Consider the following 13,301-nt stretch of genomic DNA (forward strand, 5'->3'; position numbering starts at 1 on the left):
GGTCCCGAGCCCCGCCCCCACAGACAAGGTCCCCCGAGGGCGCACCGGTGCACTTTATTAGCTACAGGGGCGGCAGCGAGCGCCCGAGGAGCCGATGCGGCGTCCCCGGGGCAGGGGGCGGGATAGGAAACGGGGCAGACACCCCACTACAGCAGCCGGTGGAGTTCCTCGAAGTTGAGCAGGTTGTTGGCTGTCTCGGACCAGGCTGCGTGGGTCGCACCGTCCATCTCGGAGGCGAGGCTGTTGGTGCTGTCCCGGAGTGTGGTTCGTGCCCCCGATCACTGCATGGCACTCAGGGCACTTACTCCTCTCCATTGCCCCCCCACACTCCCCAATCACATAGATATGACCGTTTCTGCACTTGAACCAGTGGCCACGGGGACAGCCAATAGCACTGACAATCTGCACCCGCTCAGCTTCAGAGATCCCCAGCCCCGAGACAGGCAAGGCGGTACAGAGCCTCTCCAGGTCAGCCTTCACTGCAGCCTCATCCTCCTCCGTGAATTTCTTTGTCCCTTCCAGGGTCTCACGTGCACTGGCGATCTCTGCTGCAAGCGCTGGGGTGATCATCCCACTTGCACCTTTGCATCTTGTCAAGAGGCTCAGAAAATATGTCAGTCTCTGGATCTCAGACTGCAGGTCAGAGAGCTCCTGTCCTGTAAAACTGAGGCGTGGCTTATCCAGCCACTCCTGGACTTCATCCAGCCGCTTTCTCAGCCCTTTCCTCTCACTCGCATCAATTTTGCTCATAGAACTGGTTAGGTCTGCTACACGTTTGTAGAAGTTAAGCTGGTTCTCAATTAGTCCAATACTCTCTGTGGAGAGATCAGAAGCTTTTAGTTTATCTTCCAGCATGAGGTACTTAAGGGGTAGATTCCTCTGCAGAACAGTGTTCCCTGTCAGTGCAGCCTGCAGTCTTTGTCTGCTAGACTCAATTTCCTGTGCTGGGCCTTGGATTTTCTCTTTTACCTTTTCTATCTCGTCTAGCCGCCTTTTCACAATGGTGCCATATCTCAAATTCTTTCTGATAGGTGTCTGACAGATGGGGCATACCTTCAGCTTGATGACATCATCGTCTTCATCCATATAATGGTCAAGGCCTTGGGACTCAAAGACGTGGCCACAGTCTTCAAGCTGTACAAATCGAGCGTCTGGGTCTTCTTCAAAGCCAAAAAAGATCTGGGTGAGGTCCTCACGGTCACAAACAAGGCACTTCTTTGGGCAGGGCTCTCCACACAATCCAATACAAGGATGACCGCAGCACAGTAGCTTAGCACATGGTACATTGCAGCGAGGTCTATTGCATGGTTCAGAGCAAAGATTGGTACACTGATAGTGCTGGCACCGCCACTCGCATGGCTCAGCACATGGAAAACAGTTCTCTCCACATTTCTTTTTACACCTACTGTGGATACAGTGGTTCTGACATTCCAGCTGACAGGGAGGGCATTCTGTAGTACAAGGCTGCTGACACTTGTGGGAGCAGACCAAGAAGCGCTTGCACGGGCTGTTACATGGCTTATGAAATCTTCCTTCAAAGCAGGTATGACAGGAACCTGAGCATACATGACCACACTCCAGTGTGACAGAACACTTAGTCGTACATTCCACAGGCTTCTCATGTTTCATCTCCTCAGTGATCCAGCATTTAACTTGCTGGTTGTGGCCACATTTCAGCGTGACTGTGACCACTTCAGGACACCGCTTAGTGCATTCCTGTCCACAGAATTTGTTGCATGTGTGCCCACAGCTCAACTTCTTCTGGCAAGGTTCTTGGCAAAGAAATTCACTGTCTGGAGTGGAGCATGGCACCATCTGCAGGTGACCACACTTAGAAATAGTTTTCTCTACTATCACCATGCATGGTCCACAGGGCTCACAACATGACCGTGGACAGCGGTGCCCATCTGCACAAAGCACCTTTCGACAAGGTTTTAGACACTGATACTCTTTGTGCTGCGTGTCATATGGGTGACATGCCCTTGTGCAAACATGTCCGCAACTCAACCTAAATTCACAGGGACGAGTACAGCCTCCCTCTGGGACTTTGTTGAAGTCTGCTGCTGTAGATACCAGTGTCTTGGTTTCAGGGTGGTTTTGACAGCAAAGCACCAATGAGCGGCCAATGTAACCTTTCTCCTGAAGAGTGTGAATAATCTTGCTCCAGAGAGGAACCTTACCAAGCATTCTCATATTTCCAACACAATACAGCCCTTTCTTAGCTCTGGATAATGCTACGCATATCCGATTAGGGATCTGTAAGAACCCAGTTCTCTCCTCTTTGTTGCTCCGCACGAGTGACAGCAGAATAATATCATTCTCCTCCCCCTGGTACTTATCTACTACATGAACCTTCACACCTGCAAAAGTCTTGGCTGGCATGAGCTTACGCAGACAGAAAAGCTGTCCAGTGTAAGTAGTGAGAATGGTGATCTGAGAAGGTAGATAATCCTGACACAAGAAGTATTTGCACAGTTCCACTACAAACTGGGCCTCATGTGGGTTCTGGTGGCTTTTCCCTTCCTGGATCTCTTGCTCAGGAAAGTCATGTTCCACAAAGAAGAGGTTAGATAAGACCCCCTGAAACAATAGAAAGGAATGTCAGAAACAGAATTCTAGCTTCTGTCACTGAAGCCTGTTTCCATGCCTCCGATTATCCACTGACTGGAGGACACTTAAGGAGATGACTACAGTATGCAGTTACTGCACACTTAGGCAATTTCCTTTTAGATATCCATACCGTATTCATCAGATAGGAATTTAAGCTTATTAATCACATTTCAGCTTATTAGTGACATTTCAGTATCCTAATATGAAATCAGTTTCTGTGGATGATTTTATTCCCCATGTTTTCAGAGTTGTTACTGCTGTACCTTTTCACGTTATAGAAAAGAGAAGATTAAGTGCTAGTAACATTTCTCAAAGCATCATAGTTCTGTTTCACATTCATGGTGTGAACAATGTCTTGTTTTGGCCATGTGGGAAAAAGATAGTAAGTTACCACTGCACAGGGCTTAGCACTTGCCTAAAACTGCCTAGCAAAAAACATGCCTTCTCTGTTACAGCAGTAAAAACAAAGAAGCAAGGAGGATTGCTTTTCCACCAGGAAAACTAGGAACACTAGGGACTCCAGTAGTCACTTACCAGTTCCAGGGGTGTGGAGTTGTCTGCTCACCTGTTCAAAAATTCCATTTCCCTTGAGTTAGCAGGGAGCTTTATTTTTTGCCCAGTAACTGGAATTCCTCTACCCATAAGAAATAATTGGGCCGCATGCCAAAACCCAGAGACTGTTTTTATCAGGAAAGAACAGTTTTTGTAGATCAAACACAGATCTCTGGTTTTCCAAGGTGTCCATAGCGTCCACTGCTGTACAATTTAATTCAGTGATCACCTATGTGGGTTATTGTACTAGATGGGAAGATTCAATTTTGATGCCTTTTGGTACCTCAAGTTTGTTTTAAGGCCAGATGAAACCATAAGATTCTCCAGAATAGCTTCTCATAGGAGAAATGGGGTAAAATTCTGGGGTCTCCTAAGTTGTCATGTATTTTGGGTGAGGTTTTTGTTGTTGGTTGTTTTTTTTGTTTGGTTGTGTTTTGGGATTTTTTTTGTTTGTTTTTTTCCTTTGTTTAACTAAAGCATTTTCTACAAAATACTTGATCTGGATTTCAAGATACCAAAAGAGGACCTGCCACTTTCCCAGATAGCTTAATTCTAGTAATTAAATCATTTTCAGTATTAATTTTCTCTTGTCTGGCTTCAGCATTCTGCTATAGTTTTCAGTAGGCTTTCCTCTTCCAGTTAAAGAGCTTTTAGCTAATTAGTACTGTCTTTTCATGAAGAGAGATTTACGTAGGCTAAGCTACTGTAATCCTCTTTCTGTAGCTACCTCCAATTATTTCTCCCTGGGTATTCAGTACCTTGTGTTTCAGAGATCCAAGGTCTAGCTCTGATACAGCATAGCAGTGTAACCTTGGCTCAGACTTCTGGGGAAATAGTTAACTTGTGACAGAGAGCTGCAAACAAGTCTGCAGAACAGGGCTATACAAGATAAGAAAGGTAAAATTACAGACAGAAATATGATTGTTAATAGTTCAAAGATGCAAGAAAAGCACCAACGTGGAGAGATACAAAATCCTAATTAGGGTGGGGAAATAAAAATCAGAAAATAGGGAGTTAGTGTTAAGAGTAACAGGGAGTTAGTGTTACTAAGTAACATTAAGGAAGAAGCAGAGGCTGACACTTCTTCTGACTGATACCTGCCTGACTATATTAAAGACTCTTCAAGTGTCTTATGGTGTGGCAAGCACACTAATGCTTACAACTTATTAAATTCTAGCTGTTTATTGTGCGTGTTAGCCAATAAGTGATTGCTTTATACTTTTAAGCTGAATAGATCTCGTTTGCAATGTTGTGTATTGGTAAAATGCCCAAATGGAGAACCCAGGGAAGGAGGGTTCCAATAATTAAGTCACCTGTCTTATGTTGGGAGTTTCACATATTATGCTTTAAGTCTCTCATTTAAGATTTATTCCTAGCTTTCAATGTCCTACAATTCTTTTGGTCCATCTTCTATTTTTCACCGTTCTTTTAAAGTCATCAGTACTGGATCCATCTCCCGTGTCCACCATCACTAATGCCAGAAGAACTACAAATTACTTGCCTAATTCTGTATCACACATTTCCTTGATTCAGGTATAAATTTCAATAACTGAACTTGATCTAAGAATTTGAAATCCTTGAACACTATATTTTACAGAATCCCACTTTAGCCAGTAACAGGGGACAAAAGCAATTGCTTGGATTGCTGAAAACTCACTTTTACGTTCTCATACTTCAGGACAGAGGGATGGTTCTCCAGCTCCTGGTATATATGAGGACTGAGAAGCTGGGCAATTTCAGGACGCATGCGGTGCTGAAACACAAAGCAACTTAATCAGTCTTGAGGAAGGAGCACCATATTTCCCCGCCAATATTCTGTTATCCACTGTACAGACTGAGGCTGAATACAAGACAAGGATGACTTTCCAGTAAGAGTCAAGAAGGGAGCACCTCCCAATCCCCACCCTCCCCATCGCTGCCACCACCAGCAATTACAGGGGGAGTAGTAGCAGAGTATCTTCAAGAAAATAATTTGGCAAGGTTGTTGTAATAAGAATGCTGGTTTCAGTGCAAGTCTAAGAACACTATTCTAGATAACAAAAGCAGCACCTCACCCTAACCACTACACGAGCTCTTCTAGGTAGTTTTAGTACAGGACTGCAGGAGGTAGAATTAACTTCTCCAGGCACCAAGATAGATGATTATAGCAATTTAGCAGGAAGCAGCCTGAGAAGACTTGTGCTGTCAGTCTCCAGAGTTCTGGAAGTTTCAGATGGCACAATAAGCCATGTTCATTGCACTAAAACATGTGGGAACCACAGTGCTGCAGACGACATCAGTGAATAATTGGAAATACATTGGAACACTGTTTGTGGCAGTTTAACAACTCTTACCACTCTTCTCGGGAATTAAATAACACATTCTTTTCTTTTAGGCTGCTCAGAGAGTAGAAATATAAACTTAAGTGTACTACAAACTTAAAACAAATGCAATGGAGTTTTTTATAGCTCTTCCTCACTTGGTATTTCAGACAGACAAAGGGGAAATCGACTTTCACCAGCCGTTCAAAGAGAGAGACTTCCAGATTGAAGTTCTTGGCCAGGTCATATACATTTGCACTAGGCCGCAGCTGAAAGAGAAGGGATAGGAGGTCTATGTTTTAGCATTTTTCCCATGTATTAGCAAGATTTTTCACTCATCTCTTTTTCTGTCACTGGTCCCCCACAGAAAGGCCAGAGACTGGATTCTTGCAGAAGTGCTAAATATCAAAGTTAGATACAGTCACAACTGAAGAGGATACAAGCACATGTAAAATCGTATCAGTTAAACTAAAAGACAAGTCCCACAGGAGGTCTATTCCAAAACTACAGGAGACAGGACCTGTGGTATCTGTGGAAGCTGGGGAGCAGTAAGTCTTGGCAACCTTTCACATACGGTGTTTGGTTAAAAGGTTCTAGTTCATTTGCACAACAGTTAGAGGCATTAGTCGTGGATGTTACCTGCTGGTGATCTCCAATGAGGATGAGATGCTGGCAAGCTTTACTCAGAGTAGTAATGGTGTGAGCCTCAAGCACCTCTGCTGCCTCTTCTACAATGACAATTCGCGGCTCTACTTTTTGCAAGATCTGACGGTATTTGGCAGCACCTGAGCAAGGAGAGAAGATAAACCTTAGCAGAATATAATTACATGCAGGCAGTATAACAAGAGTTTTCAGGGAGGGGAGTAGGCTGTGTCCCAGAAAAGACTGGTGTTCTTCCCAAGATTCCCCATTTCAAGACTCAGTTTTTTGAACTTTAAAACCAAGGATGCTTTCTATATGAAGAGTTATTAGGGAAGGCAGGTGGAGATTAGAATCCTATGCCTGCCTTGGCCCTTTCCCGACGCTCTCTTCAGATGCAAGATACCTCAATACGTTGATCAACCCACATAAACAAACATACAACTGTCTCTCCAAAGGGTCGTATTACAATGACCTTTACACTATCATCACTAGGAAGGTGATGTGGGGATAGCAGTGCAGATATTAGCTGTGCGTTTCTCAGGCACAAGAAGTGGAACATTTCTATTAGAAGAATGCTGCTCAAGATGGAAAGAATGCAAGAGTGCACAGAAACTGCTCATGCAGTTAACTGACAACTCGCGCAATAGCCACATTTGCAAAGGGAGGCAGAGGTTAAGAAGGCTGCAGACTAATGCAGAGCCTGACCCAGGCTGTCAAGCAGCACATGATACTAATCTTTTGGCAACAAGGTCCTTTAACCATTACTGGATGCAGTGCAATACTGGTTTGCTTCCCAACTGCCGTGTACCTGTAGTTGTCATCCCCACAACCTGGGCCTCCTTGAGAATGCAGAGATCCTCCTGCAGCCTCAGTTCTGTCAGCCTTTCTGCTGCTGCCCGATACTGCTGTTCATGCTGCAGAATCCTCCGTCGAATAAACCCCTGATAGGTCTGCAGCCAAAGCCTGAGGAGAAAGTGCTATTATCACACACAGCAAGGGGAACAGGATAGTGATCCAGAACTTCTGAGTGGATTCAGTTCAAAACTTCCTCTGTGTCTCTTGGGCAAGAGATTATTAGCATCTGTACTTAGTCCTGAACACACACTGTGGAGATGACAGCACTGCCCGTGCAATACAGGGAAGGTAAGAACAAGCATGTTCACATAAGGAGCTGAACAGATATAGACAGAAACACGGTGGCTTGACAGAAAAAGTTTGCAAACTGGAACAGTCCTAGGAAACATTTGCCTGATAGACCCTGCAAAATAGCTTTGTCACCTGTAAAGCCTCCAGCGGGAGCTCAGGTCAAGTTGCCACAGATCCTGAATAGCCTTGGCCTCTAACTCTGTCATTGCACTCAGTTTACGGAGCTCAGCCTTCATCTTCTGTTTCATTTTCTTCCTCTGGGCAGCAGTTATCTGCAGAAAAAAAAGCTCCCCAGTAAGCAGTTACAGCACAAAGATTCTTCTGAATTAGCACCCCCATGTTATTCTTTACACAGTCAAGCAGAGCCAGAGCATGCTTATGCATGCAGTTACCTCCCACTGCATAGTCCTCTGTTGTGGTTGCACTGTTCCTTCTTCCTGGTCCTCCAGCTTCATAGCCAACAGCATGCTGGCTAGTTCATGAACAGCTCTGCGCTCTTCCTCCTTCCTTCTCTGAGGCTTTGCTGCCTCTTCATCCTCAATCACTCTGTCAGCTTGAATCAGGTCAGCCTCCTCTGGGATCTCCAAAAGCTCCTCTTCTGCTTCACCTTCCCACTCCTCCACTCTCTCCTGCTGACCACCTGTGAGAGTCAGCAGTCACATGCAGTAAGCTACAGCCACTCTAGCAGAATCACAGTGCAGCAGTCAGATCACTATGTGGAAATTAAGGTTAATCTTCTTTCCACTACCTTACAGTATCATGCATCTTTCAGTGTCTGTTAAGTAGCAGTGTCTCTTTTCTGACACACATGCACTGCTTAGGCAAACATACCTGTAGAGAATGAGGAGGGGTTTTTTGTCTGCTTGGTGGTTTTGGTTTTTTTGTTTTTGTTTGGTTGTTTTTTTTTTTTTTACCTGGATTCTCAGCCCCTATATTCTCTGCAGCATTCTGGGTGAAGACAGTTACACCAAGGCCCAGCCACTCCAGAATCATTGAGTGTTGTGAAGCACTGTAGTAAAATTCCTCATCATCCTAATACAAGGAAAGTCAAATCAGCCAGGCCTATTGCACTTCAGAGTCTTAGGATGATGCCAAAACAGCACCTTGCAGCAGCAGCAGGCAACTAGGACAAGTCCCCTGAGAGACCTCCAGAGCTAGAAAGTCTGAGCAGCCCCAGATCTTCAGAAAGAGCATCCCCCCCTCCCCTTTAGTTTAAGAGGCTTTCATCTGGGCACTTGTATTTTTATGCTGATACAGATAACTTAGAATCTCTGTGGTTTAAAGGAGCAAAATTTAAAGCCCCTGCCTGCCCTGCCCAGTCTAGACTACTGTCACTTGGCATAGCTTGCTATTCACTTCCTCACTTTCCTAGTAGCCAAGTGATGCTAAAAAGAAGTGTGCTTGGGAAACCTCGGACTCATTAGCAGAAAGGGTAGTAAGCATACATTGGGACTGCTTGACCTCTCTTACCAGACCATTCATCAGACTATCCCAGTGCTGGGGCGCAATGCATGCTTTCAAGTGGCGCTCATGCAGAACTCCGTATGTTGTGCACTCTAAGTGCTTCACTCCTTCATGGAGCTCCTGCTCAGCCTGTTTCATCTCACTGGTTATCTACTCATAACAAAGAGAAGGGAGGCATCATCATACGCAGAGAAACAAAGTTCAGAAACAGCAGGACAAGAAACTGGTAAAGTGAACAAGGACAGATGAATTAAGAGGCTGACTTCAGTGTAAGACAAAGTGAAAGAACTAGTGTGGAGAAAGTTTAGTTAGCTCCTCCAATGCACAGGCAACCCAGTCCCATCATCTCCCGTGAAGTCTGCACGTACATTCACATAGGCTCTGCGGAGATGCATTGGCAAGTTGTAGCGGAATTCACACTTCTTCCTCAGCTCCCTCAAAGTGAATTGCTTCAGGACCTCACTGCTACTTCTGCCCCCAACACGCACCATCCCATGTTTTTGGAATGTGTATATTCCTGGGAATGAAAGATAAATATTAGTACTAAAGAGGCAAGCTGTTTTCTGCAGGAGGACAAGGGGTAGGGAGAACACCCTTTGTCTGCAAATGCTACACTGGATTGGTCTGAGTGAAGTTTTCTTACTGTGTATCAACGGGGCTAGAGTCACTAGAAAAAGCCAAAAGGGCAGGTCGTCATGCCAGAAGATGGGCAGAGTAAGAGTTATACTATAATTTCTACCTGGACCCTCCATCATACTTGTCAGGTACTCTTACCTTCTAAGAACTGATCCAGTGCATGGTTAGTGTAGCAGACTATAAGGATGGGAGACTTCTGGACAGTGCTTTGCCACACATGCTTATTAGTCAAGAGAGCCTGAACAATCTTCAAACCCACGTAAGTCTTCCCTGCAAAACAAGCTCAGAATCAGAAAAGGGTAATCCACCCTCTACGGAGTGCCTTGAAACACAGGAATCATCAAAACCAGATACAAGACTTCCTTCTAGGCTGCAAATTTGGTCTGTGCCAAGAGAGATGACCCCAGAGGTAACTAGTTTACAAAATGTAAACAAAGTAGCATGACATTGTCTTTCTGGCCTGTAGTTGAGCAAGGCCATGCTCTGCAGGAATGTTGTCTTTTGGTTAATACACTGGACCTGGACCCAGGGTTTCCTCTGCCACTGCGTCCCCCAGCCCACTCTGATACTGGCTTCACACATGACATTTGGCTGCACATGAAACATCCACATGCTAGCAATATACAAGCAGTGGTGCTTGTTGAGTTCAGGTACCATTTAAAACAATTGCAGCTAATCTTGTAATGCTTTATTCACACAGAGGATCATGGCTGAACACTCCCAATGTTCTAACATATTATGAAGACAAGGACTGTCGCACAGCAAGAGGTACCATGTTATCAAAGATGGTTGAAAATTTTCTCACCCCAATACACAAGCAGAGCCAACAGTGCAGTTGCTGTTTACTTACAACTAGGTCAGCAATGCATAAGATCAGAAATGGGTATTTGAGGATGTTTTAACCTTCTCCACAGCTCACGCTAAATGGGCTACTCGAGCATCAATTAGGCATGGGAGTAAAGCTTTGGAGACAGTACAGCTGGCTTTCTCTGAAGTTAATCTCCCTAAATGGGGAAGTCAAGAGCTCCTTAAATGACAGAGATTTAAAACAAATGTTTCTCACCAGTCCCAGGAGGTCCTTGGATAATAGCCAGCTCCTTGGTGAGTGCAAGACTCAATGCCTGCATCTGAGACTCATCTAATCTCAAGGCTTCCATTGAAGGCCACTGCTTGGGATCTAGAACACGGACACTTTGGAGTCTCAAACCATCAGGGTACATCTCTTCATCTGACAGGGGATCTTCCACCAAGGGTGCAAAGTTGTAGGCAGTATCCATTGTCAGGTATGTTGGCTTCTTCACCTGTGCATCACATTCCACAATGTACTTCTGGAATGGGATATCTTCTTCACGGATTTCCTGTAACCCTTCTAACACATGCCGATAAGCCTCAAAGTAGGCAGTTGTCTCTACCATGAGGAAGGAGTCTGAGGGCTGAACCTCTGCCAGAAGTGCCTGGCTCTGTGCATTAAAACATAGCTGCACAATCCCATGGGCAAGATCTGCATGATCACGACTAGAAACAGTGGCAAAAAGGCATGTTTCAAAGTGATCTTTGGACATGCAGATCAGGGATCCGTATAGCAACCGTTTGGAATTCTGCCATCGTACAAACTTCAATGGTTTTATGTCAAATTGAACCTTGTAAACAATACCAGTTGGGGAACAGAGAGGGGTAATAATCCGTGTGTTAAAGTAGATCCTGATATCATCAAATTTTTTCTTTCTCAAACCTTTGTCCTCAAAGCTCTGCAATAGCTCCAAGATACCTTCCCTTAAAGGCCTTACAAAGTCTTCTCTCAAAAGCCGGAAATGGGTGTCAAGATAAATGCTGGTGCTCTCATATCTTCCAGAAACAATATTGGGACGTAGAAAGGGTTTCTCATCACGGTGTACCTCATTATATGTCAGATAAATGGTCATTGTACGATAGGTTTCTTCTTGACCATCAGTCCGAGGCTGCATAAGAGTATATTTATCAGCCCTCAGTGTGCCTTCCCGTCGCTTCTCCTGCAGATGCTGCACAAGCATCTGGACTTTATTTAGATTCTTCTCTGTTTCTTCTGTGATAACCACACCAGAAGCTCTCAGGGCATTTATTGATGCTGGCAAGACTGTCAAGAGAATGGAGATTTTCTGCACAGAGCTGGCTGGGAAAATACTGATCATGTCCTGAAGAAGTGAAATGATGTTGCTAATATGCACAGGGTACTGATGACGTACAGCAGGGACAGCTTCTGTTACCATGTCAGACACATACTGTGGCAGACAGATCTTGAGAAAGTTGGACTCCTTCACCACTCCAAGAAGCTGTTGGACACTCTGTCTATCCATTCGGGAACTGCATGCTTTTCGAAGCACCTGGCAAACAAGCTGAAGGAAATTGGGTTTCATAGCCGTTTGGGAAAGAAGTTCCTTCAAACCTGAACTGGAAGCAAGTGTGATGACAACTTCTGAAGGGTCTTTCTGGAGGAGATTTTCTAGGAATTTATAGCCAATCCTTTTGACTTGCTGAGGCTGCTCACTGAGCTGGGCACCATCTGGGGTAGGGTTCCTGTAGAAATGAGGATTCTCCCGAGGTTGCATCCTCCTTCCCCTACCTTCATTTTCCTGCCCATTCCTCAGCCCTCTAGCTCCTTCCTGAGCTTGTCCACCTTGATACCTCCTTCCCCTACCCTCATTTTCTTTCTCATTCCAGGGTCCTCTGGCCCTCTCATGTGCTTGTCCACCTTGATGCCTCATTCTCCTTCCCTCATTCTCCTGTTCATTCCAGTGTCCTGTGGCTCCACTGTTGGTCTGTCCACCTTGATTTCTTGGTTTATTCTTGCTTGATTGAGGAAACCTCCAAATCCAACCACCAAATCTCTCCTCTCTTTGCCCAGGTAGAAGAGTATAATTACTGGCTTGGGGCCTTTCCCCTAACTGAGCTGCCTGGCCTGACACATTATTTGTTCTGTTTTTGCGTCTTTGTATAAAGCCAGTATCCCAATGATCTGCATGTCCTTAAAAAAAAAAAAAAAAAAAAAAAAAAAAAACACTCAAAAAAAAGACACTCCTTAATTATAAATCAACCACATTAACCTCCCTCCCAACACAAATGCATGAGCATTTTGGCTTGATAATCAGCATATTTTGGACATTTGGCATCAAGTTAGAAAACTACCACTATATTTGCACCCACACTTTCAAACTAGTGTGTCCTTTGTACCCCTTTTTCTAACTGCTAAAAAGAGTGCCATGCCTAGAGTTCACTTAAGCTGTTAAATCATGAAGACACTAAAAAACTAAACCCTTTTCCACAGAACAGAAAGCAGAATTAAGAAAGGCCGAAGATGAAGTTTCCTGCACAGGACAGGATTTCCTTGGGAGTTAGCCGTCATTGAAATGACGACAAAGGCGGCAGCAGCTGACTTTGACTGACTGTATACAGCACAGTTAAAACACAGACTTTCTGGACAAAGTCCGGCCTCTCAGAGTGGCAGGAAGCTTAGACCATACGGCTTTTGTCACACTCTTAACAGAATACTTAGGGAAGCAGTGAATACTAGCAGAAACAGTTCACAAAGAGATTGCTGCAGTGCATCATCACCTCACGGACCCAACCAGACTTTGGAGGCAAATAAGGAAATGCTGGAATTTAGGTTTGAGAGAAAATTTCACTATACACAGACAGGGAAGGAGTGGATCCCCCCTGTACCAGCACCATCCCCCAAGTCTTCCACGGCCTTCTGCCCTGCATCCACCGGGCGACACTCACCTCTCCCTCCTGCTCGGGGTTGCCGAGAGCAAGGCTCCTGCCCAGCATCCTCCATCGCTCGGCCCACTGATTCCCCTGCGGGGCGTCGCAACTCTCCGGGGCGAGGACACCGTTCAGCGCTGGCGGCTGCACCGCTCCTGTACCCGAACACAGGCGCCGTCGTGCTCGGCACTGCTGCGCTCCCCGCCCGGCCCG

General features: G+C 45.2%; 1 protein-coding gene across 1 annotated transcript; it reads right to left on the reverse strand.

Annotated features, from left to right (window-relative positions):
• Positions 1-146: 146 nt before the first annotated feature.
• On the reverse strand, positions 147-13,161 carry ZNFX1 (zinc finger, NFX1-type containing 1). The gene is given in 14 exon segments (XM_009581331.1): positions 147-257; positions 259-2,580; positions 4,820-4,915; positions 5,621-5,731; positions 6,102-6,247; positions 6,913-7,067; positions 7,383-7,522; positions 7,643-7,890; positions 8,165-8,282; positions 8,721-8,864; positions 9,083-9,231; positions 9,489-9,620; positions 10,414-12,351; positions 13,107-13,161. Coding segments are annotated over 14 exon segments (5,865 nt in total).
• Positions 13,162-13,301: the final 140 nt, after the last annotated feature.

This window comes from Fulmarus glacialis, unplaced genomic scaffold, assembly GCF_000690835.1.
Source record: "Fulmarus glacialis isolate BGI_N327 unplaced genomic scaffold, ASM69083v1 scaffold40997, whole genome shotgun sequence".
Classification (NCBI taxonomy): domain Eukaryota; kingdom Metazoa; phylum Chordata; class Aves; order Procellariiformes; family Procellariidae; genus Fulmarus; species Fulmarus glacialis.